Source organism: Simochromis diagramma, unplaced genomic scaffold (genome assembly GCF_900408965.1).
Source record: "Simochromis diagramma unplaced genomic scaffold, fSimDia1.1 OVJJ01000802.1, whole genome shotgun sequence".
Lineage (NCBI taxonomy): Eukaryota > Metazoa > Chordata > Actinopteri > Cichliformes > Cichlidae > Simochromis > Simochromis diagramma.
Genome location: NW_024387492.1, coordinates 17,795,975 through 17,817,688, shown reverse-complemented (window position 1 = coordinate 17,817,688; position 21,714 = coordinate 17,795,975). Strand labels below are relative to the sequence as shown.

At 37.6% G+C, this 21,714-nt stretch overlaps 1 protein-coding gene across 2 annotated transcripts in view; it reads left to right on the top strand.

The window, feature by feature from the left end:
* Nucleotides 1–21,714, top strand: part of scara5 (scavenger receptor class A, member 5 (putative)) — a 112,509-nt gene that overhangs the window by 66,748 nt on the left and 24,047 nt on the right. For both annotated transcript variants that reach the window (XM_040017331.1, XM_040017330.1), the window contains 3 exons: nt 2,095–2,175; nt 7,805–7,912; nt 15,871–15,936. In XM_040017331.1, the coding sequence (XP_039873265.1) occupies nt 2,095–2,175; nt 7,805–7,912; nt 15,871–15,936 (255 nt within the window). The remainder of the gene's footprint in view (nt 1–2,094; nt 2,176–7,804; nt 7,913–15,870; nt 15,937–21,714) is intronic.

Genomic DNA, 21,714 nt, shown 5'->3' with positions numbered 1-21,714 from the left:
CATAAAGTCGACTCTTTTGGCCACGTTTGACTTTGCTGCTTTTGGCACAGCTGATAATGATATTTTAATTAAGAGACTTAAGCACTTAATATATTCAAATATACCAAGAGCTTTTCAGTTGTTTCTTCTAATTTTGTTTCCACTCTTGTAACTTTACTTTGTGGTGTGCCCCAAGGTACGGTTCTGGGGTCTGTTTTGTTTGCTTTGTATATGCGTCCACTTGGACACATCCTGAATACCTCTGAAGGCATCTCATTGTTACACAGATAATAGTTGTACATTTAATTTAAACCCCAGAATGTAGCCAAATTGCATCCATGTTATAAAGAACAGGATGGAAGCCAAACATCTGTCTTTAAATACTAACATAAGAACGAAGGTTCTTATCTGTGCCCCTGACAACTTCATTTCCACACTTATTGAGAATTTTGGACGCATTTCATGTTCAGTTCTCCTGACTGTGAGAAATTTGGGTGTTACTTTTGATCAGGCATTGAGTTTTGATAAGAATGTTGGCTGTATTGTATAAATGTGTTTTTATCATCTGCAGAACATTGGCAGTATTAAGTATATTCTGATTACACATACTTTTATTTCATCATGCCCTTATTATTGTGATTCATTATTCCTATGCCTGCAAAAATCATCCCTGGATCACTTACAAATAGTACAGAATGCTGCTGCAAGTCTTCTCACCAGGTGCCCAAAAGCTTCCATGTGAGACTGATTCTGACCTCTTTATGTTAAAGTTTGGGATTCAGTTTAAGATTTCGAGGATCACATTCAGATCCTTCCCTATATTAGTGATCTACTACATCTATAAGTAACTACTAGGTTATTCAGTGCTTGTTGCTTGTACAAAGGTCCAGGTTAAGGACAAAAAACAGAATGCAGGTTTGTGATTGTGACTCCCAAGTTGTGGAACTCTCTCTCATTGGACCTAAACTTCTTTTTAAAGGTATCGACTGTGTCCACAGATCCTAAGACTAACTTGTGAAGTCTTGCTTTTATTTAGTTTTATCCATTTATACTGTTTTAACTGTTGTATTTTATTTTATATAGCAATTTGTCATAATTGGGAGACAAAAATACAAAATCCTCAACCCACTAGTTGAGGATTTTTTGACCGTGTTTTTGCAGCTTATACCTATTCTTTAAATCAGAAATCTGCAAATTAGAGTCATGAAGGATCAGAACCACAGGACACTAACAGGTCCTCAGATTTCTCAGCTTTCCCACAAGCCAAGTTCTGGTCCACCTTGTTTAACATGTGGTTTTCATTGTAGCCAGATCTCTCCTCTCGCTCTCCTTCTCTCTTTATTTGACTTTTCTCACTCAGTCTCTGGAGTCATCCAAGTATAACAAATGCTTGGACCGAAGCCCTATCCCAGTTGTAAGACCCACTTTGGCCTTCATTTGCCAGATATGTCACTTTTTGTGTGTGATAGGCTCTGTAATAAATATAAATATAGTTTTGTGACATGAATAAAGTTATTATCTGCCTGCATTAAAGGTCTGGTTCCATGTATTAACTTTTCAGGGGATAATCTACATGTTCCTCATCCAACATGCTAGATAATAATAATGAAGGCACCATAAAGCATACTTTTAATGTATAATTAACCCTAATGCACTTTCTATAAATCAAAAAGCTCTTATTTAATCTCCAAGAACAGATATTTCCTCAGCAGGTCATCAATAAAAAAAGTTATTTGTAGCCTTTTTCAGACCTCAAGATAACAGGTGACTTATTTTCATTCAAAGTTCTGTTATATCTTTTAGTAAAGCAACAGAAACATCACATATAGACACAACATGAAAATCATTATTTATATTACTTAAATCTATGTTTCTGACTCAACATCATTACAAAATAGTTCTGTTTTAAATGGGATTATCTTTGTTTGCATAATAACATAAACATAAAATCACTAACAAACTGATGATTTGTCTCTTTGTCAACATATTACTTAATTTTACATTTTAAAAAAAGAGAGAAAAGCTTTAAAGAAGTGTGTCTCCTATTGAAGACAAGTTGTCTTGCAGCATTCAAGTTATTTATTACAAAATTTTTTGTTTTTCTTCTTTATACAGGACCTCCAGGGCCTAAGGGAGAGAAAGGGGACACTGGAGAATTGGGCCCCCCTGGGGTTCCTGGTTTGACTGGCTTGAGAGGTGAGTACGACCAGTCATTTATTGAGAAACATTTCATAGTGAAGTTTTCAATTACTGCTCCAATAGAAAATTAGTCCGTAAAAGGTGTCACAAATCCCATGACGATTAAATAACTTGATTCCGTAATTCCAGAAAGTTGATTTTGTTTATTTGGACGTAGTGTTTTCAGTGGGAGAAAAGTCTGACTTCTTCAGGAGACTGAAGAAGTCAGACTGAAAAAGTCAATTGAAAACACATCCAGATGAACAGAATCCACTTTTTTGGGATTTCCTTACCTGGATGATTGAGCAGGCATCCAAACAACTTGATTCTAATGTTTTATTACTCTGGCCGTTTGGTGATTTTCCTACTTTTTTTTTTTTTTATATCCTTTATATCCTTTTGTCTTGACCAGCTTTTCTCCACATAAGAAGTTTCTAACCTGAGTCAGATTGATAAACTCTCTCTAAAAGCACATATTGTATATTCATTTTGAACTGTTTAAGCATTTAAAATAGCAACTCAGAATGTGGTGATTTCAGGATGTTGAAAAACATTTAAACATGTCTGTGAACAAAAGCAGATAAAAAAAAAAATTGTTCCCTCATGAAGATATGTTAAAGTTTATTTTTATCTAGTTAAAATAAACTTATCTAGTCCTCATCTGTATTTTATCTAGATTAATCTTCCTTCAAGTAGAAGGTATAGAAATGTAAAAAATAGATGGATTTAAATGCTACAATACTTCAAACCTTCATCCTGATCTGCTTAACTAGCGGGAGTTGATGTAGTTTCCCAGCTTTGGAAGACACGTGCAAATTATCTGAACACAAAAAAGAAAGGAGGGTAAGGAAGGGTCTTGACGTGAAGGTTCCACAAAAAAAGGTTCCATATGAGTTATAAAATATAGCTAAACTATATATGTGAATATCTCAAATTTAAGAGATACAAGACTTTTTTGGAATACCAGGATTTATGTTTGAGTGACACGAAAGATGAAAAATTAGACACTTTCTGTTTTTAAGCTCCCTCTGGTTATGTTACATGCAGTTGCATTAATAACACTATGAGTGGAAAGAATTAAAGGTCATATAAAGCTGCTTAAGAAAACAAAGTGCAGACTTTGGGTGGGGATTTATTTTTACACAGGGCCAGTGTGACGTGTCATCTGTCTTAGTCTTGCAGGTAATTCCCCCAAAAATACAGCTTAAACCTTCATGCATTCACAGTGAGCAGCTCCAAAACATGACATGGCTATTTTTCATTGATATGGTGTGATACAAACAACAACATCATGATTCCAGATGTTCTGGGTCCCCCTTTCAGCCTGGTACCTCTTGAATCATCACCCCTCAGGTTGTCTCCTGTCATCATCCATCCACATTCCCTGGCTGAAAATGAACATTTCCAAGAAGCATTATCTTCCTGTTGAAAGGGGACCCCCCCCCCTCCCATCTCAGCCCATAGTTCCAGGAGAAAGTGAAAAAAAAAAGAAAAAAAAGAATTGCTAACGTGAGTGTTTACAAAGGCCTAACATTTGTAAAAATCTAGCAAAGTGAATGGAACCAAACCCTCTGCAAGACCAAAGCAAAGACAGAAAAATTAAACCCCTAATGTTAACTTCAGTGAAAAAGGGCTTTTTAGAGGGGAGATGGTTTTTAATCAAAACAGTTACTTGCAGTAAGTCCGTTTGGGTTCAGCTGTTTTTGTTTGACTCAATTAAAGCTATTTTCCTTAAATTCTTAACATTTCTAACAACCAAGAATTCCTGCAGGTCATACCAGACCACACCAAATAAGTCTAAGCAATCATAATATGATGTACAGCATAAAATGGAAAAACATATTAATTCAGATTTAATAGTCCAAAGACACAAAGACAGGATGAGAGCTTAGCAATACAGTCTGCAGGTGGTTTTCACTGAATATGGAAACTGGTCAACTGAGAAAATATACTACGCTACTACTATCCTGCTACATACAATTTTACACAATTTAATCTGTTATAGGAGTATGTGTTTTTGTCTTTTATTTATGTTCACATGCTTCTCAATGTTTGGTTTTGTTGATTAATCTAATATTGTATCAACCTGTCAGACTATAGATGAAAATGAGCTTGTGTGGCTAAATCTGACATATGTGCATGATGACTTTAAGTGCTTGTTAACATGCATATCCTTTTTTTTTTTTTTAAATAAATACAAACATAAAGAAACTTACAAAAGACTATGAAAATCCAACCTGAACAGACCAAAACAGTGTGGGAACATCTTCACCAATTAAAAGAGGACAGTTAACTTAACATGCAGTGTTTCTTACCGAAGCAGGCTCTTTGCATCCCTGAGGTCTAACAAATCTACTGAATACATTTTCTGCCTCCCGCTGTGTGAGTTTTGCTGACACGTTACTTCCTTCCTTCATGCGTTGCACCCACTGACTACGGACTACCAATTAGACAAGATGACTGTCAATCAGCCTTTGTTAATGTTAGCAGTAATAAAGCACAAAACAAAAACTACAGTTTAACTGTCATGAATGACAGTTTTGTATTTCAACAGATGGAGTGGTATAAGAATTATTCTAGTTCCCAAAAAGAATGGTTTGCAAGTGACATAAACCTATATGTTATTAACAACAGAACACAGAAAACAAATCAAATGTTTAAGCTAAGAAAATGTGCTGTTTTTTTATACCACTTCCTTACATGTTTTGCCATCAAATGGAAAGTGACTTTTTTTTCTTAAAATTTTAGATTTACTCAAGCGAAACATTTGATATGTTATCCGTGTGGAATAAATACTTTCAGTATATCCTAAACCTGCCATTAACTCAAATTAGTTTTAAGAAAAAAAATGAATAGGGGGAGTTTTATTCACAAACATTATTATCAAAAACAAAATATATACAGTAAACTTAAGTCAACTTACAGCTTAAAATTTATTTTGAACAATTTCTGATTCATACTTTATGATTACTACTGTAGCACACAGTCTACTGTAGCACACACACAATCCTGAAAAACTAGAGATCATCTTGAGAAAATAGACAAAGCAGTGGCCTATACATAAAAATCATTGCTGTGTAGCACTTCTGGTGGTGAAAACGGGGAATTTTAATCATCTATTTCACCAAATACTCCTAAAACACACATTTTCTCACTCTATACTATGAAAATAAAAAAAATTTATGCATGTGACATAATCTGATGTCAAGTCTTTATGAATCCCATTACACACATTAGCTCTTTACAGGAACTTGGTGTCTTGTAAACTGAAGCTTCCCATAACCTTGAATCTTGGTTCAGTTCTGCTTTTCTTGTTTTGGGCATAAAGGACAACCTGCATTTGCCATTACATTCATTGTGTTGAAATGTTAAAACACTTTGAGGACTCCATGTACAACACGACGTGAAATGCTTTTAGTTGTATGTTGGTGCGTCTCTTATAAATCCAAGTTATATATCTTTTTACTGTGTCTACCAAGAAGAAAGTCAACCACACAACCTTACAGGTCCAATTCTGAGGCTGTTCTTCCACTAGGAGAATGTTAATTCTGATAAATACTTTCTACTTCTTCAGTCAGGTGCAGTACTTTCTAACTGTAAATGTATTAAAAATATGTGAAAAAATATTTTTAAAAATTATTCACAAAGATTATTTAATATGAAGGCAATAGGCAGAGTGTTACAGGTATAGCCCTAAAGAATGTAGCATCATGGGCAGTGTAGTCCGTGTTGCAGGGAGAATGGACTGCCATACCCGTTATGTGTCTGTGAGCGAGGGAGGGAGAAAAGGGAGAGTCGAAAAGTACGAGTTGTCACCGACCAGAAACGGGAGCTGGAAGCATGTAAATATAATAATAACCACTGCAGCCAAGAAGAGTGCCTGACGAGCCCAGTTGTAAGTAAGCTATTAAGACTCGACTGTGTGTTCGTGTTTTCCTCCGAAACAATAAGTTCCGTTGGAGAAACCTTTCAACGCCTCTCTCTGTCTCTCGCTAGCAAACTTGACCCAGACAACAAAGTAAAGCTAATTTTCGGCTACGAGCCCGACACGAACCCGACTTATTAGCCAGAGGTCCCTTTACTACGTTTCGGAGCCGCGGACCTGTTTTAGATACGCGCGGAATAGTTTTCTATAGGAGATCGCTGCAAAACGTGCAGCCTTAACTAATGTCCACCCTACTGTTACTCATTTTATATTAAGATTTAAAAATCTATTTGGTATTGGTATGGCGAATATCATTCAGTAACAGTAATAAATCAAACAGCAATAGTTCATTCATGTAGTTGTTAAAAGCATGATAATATATTAAGTAATCCAAAGTATTCAGAATATGTTACTCTCATTGAGTAACGTAATGGAATACGTTACAAAATACATTTTGGGGCATTTATTCTGTAATCTGTAGTGGAATACATTTTAAAAGTAACCTTCCCAACACTGCCTATTGTTCAGTTTTTATTTATTTTTTTGCCTATTGTTCAGTTTTTATTTATTTTTTTGCCTATTGTTCAAATTAATGATCTTAGCAATGTTAGTTTATGTTATCTGTTTATTTTATGTTGACTGTTGTTTCCAGTTCTAAAAAGAATAATCAATTCTAATAACCTAGATCTACACATTGTGTTTATATTGCGCTACATGGAGTTCTGTTGCTCCACTTGCACTGAAGCCAAAGGAATGTGTCATCACATCCAGCAGGACGCTTGACATGTGGAGCAGTCCAGTTGGACTCGCCTGCAGAACAAAAAGAACATTTCTGCCCTGGATCCCAATTATGACAGATAGCATTTTCCCAGTGGGTTTTTGAGTTGAACTGAGTTATATGGCCTCATCCATCATCGGTTTATTTTGCGTTTCTGGCTCTAATGCCTAATTATTTTATTCTTATTTCTGAACAGTCACAGCAGTATAATCAGAGCGTGTCAGAACACAGCGACATTTTAAAAAGATTTCTCTCACCTCAGCGGTGTAATCAATAACTCATTACCACACTAATTTTGAGACATTTCACTGTGCTTACTCTAAACAAATGTTCTCATTGTATGCCACAGGGTATGGAGTGGATATGTTTTAGGAGCAAAACAAAAGGTGTTTTTCGTGTATTCCAGATGGTGGAACATGAGCAGGACTAATATTAACAGGACTTCCAAAACCTTAATACACTTTAAAGAATAATATAGCATTTGTTTGCTGTGTTGGAATGACATAGATAGGACTGGGAGACCTGATGACTGGACCCTAACAGAAATTCAGTAATTGTTTATTTACACCACGGATCCACATTACAGCTAATAAAAACCATGATTAGATCAAGTATGTTCCAGTCTAGTTCAGTTAGTGTTGACACTCAGGCGATAAAATCTTCACTCCCCTCTAGAGTTTACAATTCTTTTCATCCTCATCCATTCTTCCACATCTTTTCTTTTTCCACATGAATTGCAGTACAGATCTGCAAGCTGAAGAATCAGTGTGTCATCAAGTTTGCCTGTCTGCTGACTCAGTAGCTCCATTCTGGCTGCCAGTAACAGAAGAAAGTGTACAAAATAGTCCATATGAGTGGGGTCTCTGGCCTTTTTAGAATGGCAGTTGCAAAATACAGGCAGGTTTTGTTTTTGTTTTTTTCATGATTGTCTGTTTGTGTTTCAGGATTTACCGGAGAAAAAGGCAACCAGGGCCCTCGGGGAATAAAAGGGTCTGGTGGGGTTGATGGCATGCCGGGAGAAAGAGGAGACGTTGGACCTGCCGGGCCTAAAGGTACATTTGTGGTGCGAGTCGTGATACTAATAGTTTGGAGTTTAATACTAATTAACTTGGCCTGGTCTTATGAGCTCACTGATATTTATGCATGCAAATATGAGAAAGCCAAGTACTGGAAAAGCAAGAGCATACAATACAGAGCTGCTAGAAGGTTGCCGTCCCTTCGCAGGTAACTGTGAGGGTCATATACCAGTCAGAAGGTCAATATATTGATATCACTGACTATTTCAATCTACGTATCTACGTATCGAGTGGCCCCTGATGCCCCCATGTATGTGTTTAAGTACAGCAAAAAGGTGAATGTGTGGAAAAGGTCATTCCAAGCATGACACAGAAAGAAAACATAGGCAGGTATCAACAAATCAGAGAGAGAGATTCAAATCAAACAATTAGATGGTGACATTCAAATCCACCATACCTCATTACTTTTCATTGTTGTGTGTGAAGCAGCACTTACAAAAAGCATAAGTTACCACTTTCTTTGTCACTTACTTTGAAACTGGCTTGGCACTGCTCTCTCAAAACAGCTTTTAAAATCTGAATCATATCAACCGGGTTTAAAAACCCTGAGCATCCTGAAAATCTTCTCTGCAGATCTGTGTTTATTTTTGTTCCTACTTTTTTTTTTTTTTAAGTGAGTCAAAAGAAGTAGTTAATGCAAGAACAGCTAAATGGCACTCTTAGTCAAATGTGTACAGATCAACCAGCATAAGGTGTCTGCTTTGAAAAAGACATTGTTTGGAAGAAGATACATTTTCCTTCAATTTTATTGTAAAATTATTCCCATACAGTAAAAATTGTGGGTTGGGCTTAGCAGGTTATTTCTGCTTCTTGCTCTGTGGTTAATCTGTTCGCTCTTGTCCAGAGAGAAAGAATTTTTTTTCATTACAACAACATAGAGTGTAATCTTTGCTTTAAAACAATGTAGGCAGTTGTGTGTTTGTGGAGCAACAGCAGTAGCCACATTAAAATAAGTTAGTCATACTCTCACACAGCAGCTCATCAGTACGGATGTCCTTTTTCTCCCTGTAGTCTTGTATAAATCACAAATTAATCTTAACAACACTTGCCTACTGAAAGACTCAGTCCTCAGATGACTCCATGACTTGTTGACCTTTATGTCACTGAAAAAGTTCCTTACCAGGATTTATCAGGAGCACAACACTTCTTACATCACCAACAGGTGCTACTGTTTGCTTTTTGTCTTTAGCCATGGGAGCTATATTTGCTTATCCTCTCCCATTTATTCAAGCAAAACACCTGTCTCTACTTATCTAATAGGTTTTCCATTCAATGAAATGCAAGAAATTATTGGATGTTACCAGAAACCGTGATTATCAACTAAACAGCTGGAAAGCAACAATATTTCTATATTATTAGCTCCAATGGAACAACTGTCAGAAAAGAGAGGAAAACTTGTTGATGCGTGTGTACGTACTCATTTTCCAGTATGCACTAATCCAGCCAGTTTTTCTTACTGCCCCCATCCATCATGTTGTCATGACACAACCCCTCCAAATCTACCATGGAAATTAAGATCCAAGAAGCATGCACTTAAACAAATTTCAGCCACATTCTGACACAGAAACCTGAATAACATATTTAAAGGTACTTTTGAATAGAACCCACACACCTTTATCATTATAATAGGATCATATTTTATATGTGGCAAAATCCATAATGAAGAACTAATACTGTCTGACAACTCAGTATATCACTATATACAGTGTGGGGAATTTACCAGTAGTTTTCCATTCCACTCTGTAAATGTTTTTACATGTTTTCCACAATGTGAGAACAAGGATAAATGCCATCTTTAAACTTGGATAGTGTCCATTATGTCGTTATTTCTTATTTGCTGTCTTGATACTCTCTCATCATCTCTCTAAATCTACATAAACCCCATCGGGGGCTGGACAGCGCCAATGATAACAAACACACACTGAGATAAACACAGCTCTGAATTAATCATAGCCGTGACTAATATGATAAGGCACTGCAGTCTAAGAGTTTCTTGTGTGGACATGTCACTGTGTATGTATGCGTGTAATGTGTCTTTAGCCGACAGCTGTTGCCAATCAGATCGGGGTTTGGCTGAATTGTCCAGTGTTAAGTCCCACAGTCCAAATGTTGGCCGGTAGCTCTTGAAATCTTGGACCTGTTGTCTCCTGCACTTAGCTGTTATGACTCAACTCTCCCTTTTTTTAGGCATTTTTACATAGTGTAAAATAATGTGCCTTTTCATGCTCATTTTATACAAATGTAAAAGACTGTTTTTATTGTGTTTACTAGAAGAAAGATGCTAAAGCACTAGGAGAATAAGATAAACTGAGACAAAAACCAAATATCTGGTGGCAGAAGGGTCATAGTGTGGGGTCTCCTAATAGACCCCATTGTTAGGACTAATTCCAGGTAGAAAATTCGAGTTTGAAAGCACCGGACACTTCATCAGCTTGAATTATACCACAATGCAACACAATAGTGATACGGATAATGGATATGCTCGATGGCAATCGAGGAGATCTACCTTCAGTTCTTTAAATCAAATTTATAATGAAGTAGGCCATATGAAGAGGATGCTAGGGAAAGGGCACATAATGCTGTTGTTACTCCTTAAGGCAGGAGTGGGGGAACTCCAGGCCTCAAGGGCCAGTGTCCTGTGTTTAGATATCACCCTGGGTCATCACACCTGAATCAAATGATTAGTTCATTACCAGGCATCTGGAGAACTTCAACACATGTTGAGGAGGTAATTTAGCCATTTAAAACAGCTGTGTTGGATCAAGGACACATCTAAAACCTGCAGGACACCGACCCTCGAGGCCTGGAGTTCCCCCACTCCTGCCTTAAGTGCACACCAAAAGTATTAAAATGTAATGTAAAGATGTAAATAATCTCACGGGCGATCGTGGCTGAAGAGTTCGGAGTTCGCCTTGTAATCGGAAAGATTCCCGGTTCGAGCCCCGGCTTGGACACTCTCGGTCCTTCGGCAAGACACTTCACCCGTTGCCTACTGGTGGTGGTCAGAGGGCCCGGTGGCGCCAGTGTCCGACAGCCTTGCCTCTGTCAGTGCGCCCCAGGGTGGCTGTGGCTACAATGTAGCTTGCCATCACCAGTGTGTGAATGGGTGGATGACTAGATGTGTAAAGCGCTTTGGGGTCCTTAGGGACGAGTAAAGCGCTATACAAATACAGGCCATTTAATCTTTGGTCAGAGGATGAAATCAGCAGTCATATCAGATTAGAACAATTCTTCCATTATTTGTTTTTCCATAGATTTCAGGAGTGCCACATCTCCTCATTATGTGATGTCTCTACAAAAACTCTGGCATTGTCTGCATCATTTGATTGACAACTTAGTTATGTAGCGAGCAATACAAAACATCACACCAATAACCATTTTACACAGAAAAACAAAAATTAAGGTAAAGTGAAGGACACAGGAAACTTCACATCTAGATCCCGGTAGTTTGTAGTAGTGTGTATTTCTGCTTTACGCGTCTGTGGTGCAGTTTCAGGTTTAACAGACCAGTGAAGGAGGAAGGCTTTGGAGAGACTCGGCTATGAATGGGGCCTCAGTATAAGACAGTCATCCAGGAGGGAGGAGGGAAAACAAAAAACTTGTAAAAACAGCACTGGGAAGTCTCATGGTTTTTTATAGATGAACGGTGGGAAGAATATATAGGGACTGCAGAAGGTGTTGGCTGTTCCTTTGGTTGTCAGATCAGTTGTGGTTGCTGACAGTGTTTTATGGTATTTCTGGGTGCGTAAAGCTGGACTTTTTTTAGCCACTGGGGGACAGTAAAAAACTGACAACTCTGAAGTGCTGTGACATTGTGAAGTGTTTACTGCTAACGTGTTAGCAAACTGTTTAACACATAAAGCAGACACAAAGCTATTTTAGCAATTTGGCCCCTGGAGAGCAACTTCTTTCAACTCTACTTTGGTTCCTACCAACACTTACGGAAAACCGCTTGGGTCTTTAGTCTTGTGTTTTTTCATAAGCTAGATGTTATTTTTGTCTCTCTGTGGCTCTCATGCTGTCATACCTTTTCAGATTTACAGCTGGCCAATATTAGTAAAGAGCTGTTGTTAGCTGATCATACAATTAAATAAATAGAAACCTTGCATTAAGAGCAGTTTGAAGCCTGACCTTTACAGATTTATCTCAGAACTTTAAAACTTTTGGCCTTGTTTCAGGCTTATATGTAAGTAACCTAATGATTCTTATTAGTCTATAGTTCCCAAAAATGTTTCATTGCCATATCAAAAGATGATTTAAAAAAATTATATTAATGCATAACAATATTTTCCCTGTCTAGCTGATATTTGTCTTTGCTGCATGTGCTAACAGTGAGGTGATTTTTGATTTTTTTTTTTTTTTTTTTGCTGATATACCATACGTTTCTTTCCTTTTATGCTGGTGGAAAGAGGAAAAAATGTATACCACAAGGTTGACTTAAACTCGCATCCTGTTGCTCCCTTATGCTACTTTGCTAACTGTGCATCACATGGTTTATAAGGCTGACATAAGGGGCAGTCAGACATAATGCTTTTAACAGTCCGACATGTTACTGTAAGTTCACCGTACAACAAATGAGACTTTAGTCATACAAATGAAAAGAGTTTGAAGGTGCTTATATAACACCTTTCTCCTCAGTTGACCATTTAAAAGTACTTTTTAGTAAAACTCAACCACCTGAGCCACAGCCAACCCTGCACAACATTATGTCAGGGTCTCTTTAAGCCATGTTTGCTGGGATTATGGCATCTGTGCCTCTATGAATTAACCTTATGGGAATACACATATTATTTAAATGCATCATTGACTTGCACCTTAATCCACTGGCCAGTTGTCACTAGGCTTGAGAATTTTTCTGACATGAACATCTTAACATTTTGACAAAAAAAATGAAAACCACAATGGGTCACATTGAACATAAACATTATTAAAAGTCTAGAGCCATTACTTACTGGAATGCAGTGATAATGAATATACTGATCTTTAGTAGGTGTTGTGTAGCTGTGACAGTGGACCATATTGGTTTAGCACACTGGAATGCTTGAATTTGCTCATTACCACAAAATAGTAAATACAACTGACGCTCATTTGTTTTTTATTAAAGGTATTTGTTCATAAGCCAAAAATATAAATTAAGAATTTACTTGCTGTTGGCACTAGATGAAAAGTGTGATGCTAATCAAAGTTATGACAGTTTATCCTGAGGGTTACCATAAATATTTGTACTAAGGCTTCAAATTACCTTACAAAATTCCCCTCATCTTACCCTTTGCTGGCTTTCAGGACCACCAGTATGCAAAATTACTCAGTGAGGGTTTAAATCAGATGCATCTGTTGTCTCTTGTGGCTCAGCAGTAGCCCACCACTGTGTTTAGGTTTTCCCTGCAGTGTTATTTAGTTGTTAAGGATGTGGTCAGGATAGAAGTGACACTGACGGCTGAGGACGTCACGTGGAGGGTGTGTATAAAGGGTTAGCTGCCCTGCTTAGACACACACACAGGCTGTAACACATGTGGCTGAGGACCACCACAGCTTGCACCTACACTGTGGTCAAATTAAAGGTGGGATAAGTGCCCATTCAAAGCCGATCCTCTCGTTGCTTCATGACAAAAACAGACTTGTGGTTTTTAAACCTCATGGCTGAGAGTTAGCAACTGGCACTGAAACTGAAATGCACTCCAACTTTGGATGGCTAATTCATGGGAATTTGTTATAACATTATATTTTGAAATGAAAACAAATGAGACAGTCGTATCCAAGCTTCTGATTGGGGAGAGGTGTCGTGCGTAAATGTACTGTAATTTTACACAAACCACAAATGCAAGGATTTTTACTTGCAGTAATGTCGCTGTTTTGTGTCCCATTAACTTTTCCATCCATGTTGTAATAGCCTAAGAAATTACCTTAAAAAGCTTTTTGTCAGTGCATTTTCATTTTGTTTTTCAGCTCTTCTCTGCATTAATATTCACATATACACCACAATGTTTAGAATTTATTTAAGAAGAGGATTCAGGGCGTAGCCACATGTATGAGAAGTCAATTACAGGCCTCGTGATTTAAGAGACATTAGCTAAAAATATACAAATGAGAGGAAATGATTGCAAAGTGAAGAAAAGGTTCAGATGTTTTAAGACTTCTCAGTGGTTGTGCTGCTCTCATCTCTGAGGGTTATGGCTCTTGGTCCTGCTTGTTTTTTCACCTCATTTCTGCCCCATTTTGTGCTACATTGCGGTTGGCACTGTGTGTAATTCAGTCTTGGTTGTGTTCAGTTTATGCATAGCTTGCTTCCCTTTTAACTTTAACTAGGATTTTATTGGATATTATGATACAGACAACTCTCCTTCCCTTTTCACAAAACCAAATTTTGACAGAAAACACTGAAAATGATTTGATTTGTTGTTACAATTTTTACAAGTTTCAGTTATTCATGATTAATCCCTAAACTCATATCCCTGGTTTCTGTTATTTTGTGTAAAGTAGGATGAAAATATGACAAATATCACTCAGTCTAACTGAACAAAAAAAAACTTAGGTATTTACCATCATTTCTATTCGTAATGACAAATTTACTAACATATTGGTTCTCTAAGAGATCAGTACAATGACTGAATTTACATGCTCAGTACTAAAGGGTGTAAAATTTAAGAAAATACCTCATGTTAGAATTTGATAATAGTAACACATCCCCTCTGCATTTAACAACAGTCTGTAAACATCTGGGAACTGAGGAGAACAGCTGGTGAACTTTTGGGGGAGGAATGAGTTCCCATACTTGTCTGATATCCGTTTCTAGCTGCACAACAATCTTAGGCCTTCTTTGTCATGTTTTTAGTTTCATGATGTGCCAAATGTTTTTAGTTGTCCTGGACTGCAGGGAGGCCACTTTATCACCAGGATTCTTCTGCTATGAAGCCATGCTGTTGTAGCTGCAGTATGAAGTTTAGCACTGTCTTGTTTAAATACGCAAGGCCTGTTGTCTGAATTGGAGCACATATTGCCCTAACATCTGTATATACCTTTCAGCATTGCTGATGCCTTTCCAGGTGTTCAAGCTGCTAATTCCATAGACACTAATGCACAGCCATACTATCAAAGATGCAGGCTTTTGACCTGAGTGCACATAACAAGCCAGCTGGTCCCTTTCCTCTTTAGTCTGGAGGTTGCAGTCTCCATGTTTTCCAAACAATTTCAGATCTTGATTCATTGACAGAAGAACAGTTTTCCACTTTGCCTCAGACCATTTTAAATGAGCTTTGGCCCCCAGAAGCCAGAGGCATCTGGATGATCTTCACATATGACTTCTTCGCATGAAGGAGCTTTAACCTGCATTTGTGGATGGCACAATGAGCTGTAATCACAATGATTTCTGGAAGTGTTCCTGAGCCCACGCAGTGCTTTTCACTACAGATTCATGCCTGTTTTTAATGCAGTGCTGTTTGAGGGCTCAGAGATCACAGGCATCCAATAATTGATTTTCAGCCTATTCCCTTATGTACAGAAATTTCTTCAGATTCTCAGAATCATTTGATGATATCATGTAAAGTAGATCCCGAGATAGTCAAAGTTGCAATTTTATATCATTCTTGTTCCACAATTTGTAGGTGCTGGGTTTTTTGTTTTTTCAGATTTTTGAACTTCTGCCCACTTTTACTTCTGAGAAACTCTGAGAACTCTACTCTGAGATGCAATTTTATACCCAATCATGTTGCTGACCTGTTACCAGTTAACCTTTTTTGTTGTAAAATGTTCCTCCAGCTGTTTCCTTTTAGTACCTCTTACTGTTCCAGCCCCCTTTTTTCCTTGATTTCATATTTTATCTAAATGTTCTATACTACATCGTGCTTAATCATCATGTACTGTGACATAAAACTCTTTAAAGTAATCATTATCGACATTGTCAGTAAATCAGTTGTCTCGTGCTGTTTTGTCCTCAGGTAACCGAGGAGAAAGGGGTTTCAAGGGAGAAAAGGGTGAACGGGGTGAGCAAGGAGACAGACCAGGTGAGAAAATGATGGCCAAGTCCAGTCCACAGTGTGCAAGGGACAATGTGTTATTTAGCTGTTTGTAGCTAATATTAAATAACCTAAAATGTTATATGTGATATCATTCTGCCTGTTTGTACCAACTCAAGTAGTATAGCTGCAAAGAACCGATCCATACAGGTTCATTTTATCCTGATTTGTATAGTTTTTAAATGCATTTATAATATTTTTTGCACACTATCATACCAGTTTTACAAAAACATATTATACTCCTTCTGTTCTTCTACTCTCCTTCTTGATGAACAACTATGAGAATAACAAAAGTTGCAGACCTGCAACCGTTTTATTTGGCCCCAAAATAATAACTTCCTTTAAGTGATTCCAAGTCCCTCTCTTTTTTTCAGTAAGTTTCATTAATGTCTTATTGGCAGCAGTAACTGCAGCTTCAAAGTTATTAGATGACCACACATGCATGCAGGCAAACTACTACAGAAACAGTAAAAAAGGGAACATGGTCTGCTAAAAGATTCAACAGGCAAATTAAGTGTTTTATAGACATCACTGTGGACAGAATATTAGATGTACAGTAATCTACCCACTAATTAGTAGCATAACAAACTGCAGATTATTCCAATGAGACTTTTTTTCCACCATCTAATCCAGCAAAGTGTTTTTGGTTGCTTTGTTTTTAAATTAAGCACTTTACTTTCTTTGATTTATATTCCTGTTGTTATGTTGATTACTTGCAATTTAACCAAACTTTCAGACACAGAAATCAACAAGGTCAGTTTGAAGCTGTAAGCCTTGACCAAGATCGATTCCTTCACCATGCATGCTGAAGGATATCTGGATGGAGATTAGTGTAGCAGTGCCCAACTGAGCTGATTCTATCCATAGTTAACCTTTAAATGGTAAAATGGTAAATGGCCTGCATTTGTATAGCGCTTTACACTACATTCACCCATTCACACACACATTCACACACTGGTGATGGCAAGCTACATTGTAGCCCACAGCTGCCCTGGGGCACACTGACAGAGGCGAGGCTGCCGGACACTGGCGCCACCGGGCCCTCTGACCACCACCAGTAGGCAACTCACTGCCCATCTACTCACTGCCCATCTACTCACTGCCCATCTACTCACTGCCCAACTACTCACTGCCCAACTACTCACTACTCACTACTCACTACTCACTACTCACTACTCACTACTCACTACTCACTACTCACTACTCACTACTCACTACTCACTACTCACTACTCACTACTCACTACTCAGCTGTCTGTCCAAAACCTAGCAGACACTGCGTCACGTCACACCACAGAGGGGAAGAACCCACCTTGCTCACAGCTCATCCCCAGCTTAAATAGCCTCAGAGGTGATTGCTGACTGGATTCAGGTGGCAAACGAGGCTTATCAAAAACAGCTGTCCTGGGGAGAGAGAGGAGAGTGAGAGAGACAGAGAGGGTAGGAGTGGCAAGAGAGGAGGAGGCGGAGAGAGTGGGCAAACACCCCACCCACACACTCCCACAGCCTCACAGGATGTAACAGCTACATATGGGGATCATTAGGTGATTCCAACCAGTATGTTGGTTCAAGAAGTGATCACAAATAGAAGGCCTAAGCAAGTTTTGCATTTACAGAAATGTTTAGCAAACTTCTGAATTATTTCATTTTTGTAAGAATGTACTTTGAATATTGTAATGTATCATTTCAAATTTTGTACGTGTTTCACAGTCACAGGAATGAAAGTCTTAGTTGAGTACCTCACATCTATCGGTGCGTGTGATCCAAAATCAACCATAAATTATGACGTGATAACTTTATGGCTTTCATTCATCTTTGGTTCATTTGATATCAATCACATAGAGCTGAACATGGTTTCAAAGGCTGGTAGGTGTGCATTTGTTTTTAATGTAATCTCACAGTGTACATCAAAAGGATTTCAAAATAAGTATAAGTATAAGTCCTGTGGTAGTAACCTGAACTCGAATGCAAAACCACAAAGTAGAAAGAAAAAGGTCATTACATCTTTTTTCCATGCTTGTATTTTTCTTTCTTTTTTGCATCACCATGACTGTTCTGCATGTGCTGAGTGATGGGGTGGTGTTCATGTCAAATAATCCTGATCCCTTGACCACATGAATGCAGTTTCTGCCCATTACAGAGCCGTCAAAGATCAGTTCTTTCCTCACGTCATTTGCGCGACGCGGATGTTTGATGTTTCAGAGAAGAAAAGACAGACTGAGCCCACATGCTGTTGGCTGTTAGAAATTTCAAATCATAACGTCGTTTGTATTTCTGTCACAACCGACTTATTGTTGGACGCGTGACTTCGATTGTTTTACACTTTAAAGCAAACAGTTCATACCTGTGTAATCACTTTCCAGAACAAGCAAAAGTTTGTGAGGAATTAGTGGGAAAACGGAGCGTTAGTCCACATGTGTTGGGTATTACCATAAAATGAACCTGCTGAAGAGGATGTTATGTCACTGACAGAATCAAATGCTTTCCTCGAAGCATGAGTGATTGTCTCTGAGTGAAAAAGAACAAATGGAGTCCAGATTGTATGTATTTCCAGCAAAATCTTATGTCCAAGAAGACAGATGAGATTTTTTTTTCTACTATCTGAACAAAACAAATAAAAAGAGTAACGAGGCATGCCAGAAAGAAAAAAGGTAAAGAAAAGAAACAACTACTAGAAAAATAATAAACACATTAATTTAGTCTTGCACTGATGTTATATGAACAACATTCTCATGTATCTTGCTATTTATATAATGCACTGCGCCAGTCTTCCTGATTTTTGTAGTTAATTTTTTGTTTCTACTATATTTGTGAATGCAATGGTAATTTATCCAAATCCTGCATACTGCTGGGTGTTGACTGTATTGTTTACTCCTCATGCCAGCACCGTTGAACACATGCTGTCTTGTAATTGTTGTTTTGCCCATTAGGCTTTAATTTTTTTTTTTCTTGGTTGATTGACTACATTTAATTAGCATTAATTACATAAAGACATTGCATAAAGATCTCTTAGATTTACTGGGTTAATTAGGCTACATGCATAGATCCCAAACTTTGCCCAAAAAATGCCAGTGGGTTCTTGCAAATTCACAAACATCTGGATTTAATAACCTCTTAATCAACAGGCTTTAAAAACAGTTTTTTATCTTGTATGTATTGCTAGTATTGCATCCTAGCACAAAGTATTTGATTTTTTATCTATGTTGTGTATATTTTTGTGATCAGTTGATGGTAGTTGTGCTTATGTTTAAGACAATGTTCAGCTCAAATTGGTCTTACAACAGTTTGCTGTTGTCTACTTATTTCTGAACATGGAATTCCCTGTGTACCATCCATTTTTTGCAAGACGATTCATCTTTCCATCTCACATGTAGTGATTCGTGGCCATGTGCACAAAATTGTGGAGCAATTAATGTTGCTGCTGACACTAAATGTTTTTCATACTTGATTAATTTTTGTTTTGTTTTTTTAAATTTTGATCATTTTTAATTTAAAATTTTATTCATTAGAAATACATGGTTTCATTAGTTGGTAAATAGTAGATGGACTGATTGTTATACAGCACTTTTCTGTTGTACTGGAGTCCTCAAAGTGCTTTAGGATAGATACATTAGGTTTGAGCAATAAAAACAATTTGATTATGGTAAGGGTAGAAAGGTTTAGACATTAAATCTACTGTTATGTTTACAAAAAGATCTTTAGGTTAAAATATGTCAGCTTTTTTTCCCCCATAACTTTTAACCAACTTTTTCTTAGTTAGTTAGCTGCTTCTTAACTGGCAATGACAGTCGCTCTATGAGCTGGCTGAAAATACGCCCCCAATGTAACATGAAAGAAAATGACAATTTTAAAAGGTATAGCACATTTTAAAAGGAAGGATATAAAGGAGTTTGATTGTTTTTGCATTTTAGTGTAAAGCTACTTATTTTTAGATGTACTAAAGAAAATGTAAAATCTTGGTCTCTGTTTGATTGCTTGGTTTACACACTGTAAACTAGTGTTGAAAACAAACATTTTCAATACTGTGTTTTCTGTGAATCTAAGTTCTACTGAAACCGATTATCATAAATAGAAATTTCTCACTTGTTTTGATTTTCAGTATTGAGGCGGTGAAAATGCCAAACATTTGCCTGTTATAAATCCTTTGAGATATTTTCCTATGGGCATGTAACATGTAACAAAATGTTCTTTTCATGTAGAGGTCATTGCCAACATTGATGTAATGTTTTTTTCTTGACCTCACATATTACAACAGCCATAAAATCTGGCAGTTTGACAGCTGACCTCAGGACTCCAGCATTAAGTGTAGTTGTTTTATTGTTTGTTTTTCCTGTGCACATCAGCAGGTACAGAGATCCAAACATTAACGAGTTCAGATTTCTGACTCAGAAACGAGAAATTTGTGTGTGTCCTGGGACTTGAGCTCATGAGAAACCATGTAGTTGAATGTGAAAATCAACATGAAGGAAAGTTTTCATTTCTCGTCAGTGTGGCCTTCCAGTGTCAAGAAATGAGATAATCCAATATCAGAATGTACTTCTCCATCTAAAGCAATGGACAGTGCATAAGAGAGGCGAAGAAGAGAGTACAGGAAGGGTGGAGCGGGTGAGGAAACGATCAGCAAGAGTGAAAGGGATGTTTTACAAAAAAGATAAAGTTAGAGAGGCAAAGTTGAGAGGGTTTGAGTGATATTGGACATACTGGACAGAGGATGTTGAATATGGAGCTGGCAGGCAGAAGGAAACCAGTAAGGCCACAAAGAAGCATCAAGGAAGTATTGAAGGAGGACGTGCAGAGGGTTGGTGTGACAGGATGCAAGTAACAGGGTGAGCTAGAGGCAAATGATTAGCTGTGGTGACCCCTGAAGGGAGCAGCTGAAAGAAGATGTTATGAACAGATGGATCTAGTTAGCTGCTGTCTTGGAGCCATGTAGTTCGATCCAGTACAGATTCTTCCTGCCTGCCAGAAAAACATTAGTAATACTCTATCACTCCATGTTCTGGCCTTCATGTTGTGGTTGCTGCAGCTTCTCTGGCCTCAGAGGCTTGAACCACTTGGAAGGCCCCCAGCAGTTGAAGCTCATTTGACTAGTATTCACTGAACAGAAACAGTCATTATATCTCTCAAAGCTCATTTTAATTTCCTTACTTTTACAGAAGCAGTACATGATTTATGTCCAGATTAGATTGCCTGTTTTATGATGAATCACTTTGCTGGCTGTCAAAAGTGAATGTAAGACAGAAGCTGTTAGGCTGTACCAATGGCATAAGTTAGAAACCAGGATATTGACCTTTGGTTTAATTACTTTAAGGAATTTGAGAAGTGACTTTTGTCTCTGTGAGCATGTGTCAGTAGAAAAAGTCATTACTTATATAAAGTTGAGGGCTTAGTGGGAAACACATTTCAGAGGACTTTTGTCCACCAACCTGTTTCCACATATTCTGATCCAAAATGTAATTAGTGGTTATGCTGACATGTTATTATATCTAGACTACTCCACTTTTTATTTCACCAAATAATGTATTGCCCCTAGTTACTTTGGCTAAACCTGTCAACCTTTTTGTCCTTGTATTGCTCAAAATTCCTAATGACTTAACAACATGTCCTCAGTGTCAGGCAAATATTTGCTTCTTATTTCTAGTCTACAACCATTAACTTTATAATTTCAACAACTATCTGTGGCATATTTTTTGTATATTTTTTACAGCCAACTAGCTATTTGAGCTAACACTCAAAATGCTAGTATAGCATCTGGCTGACTGATTTT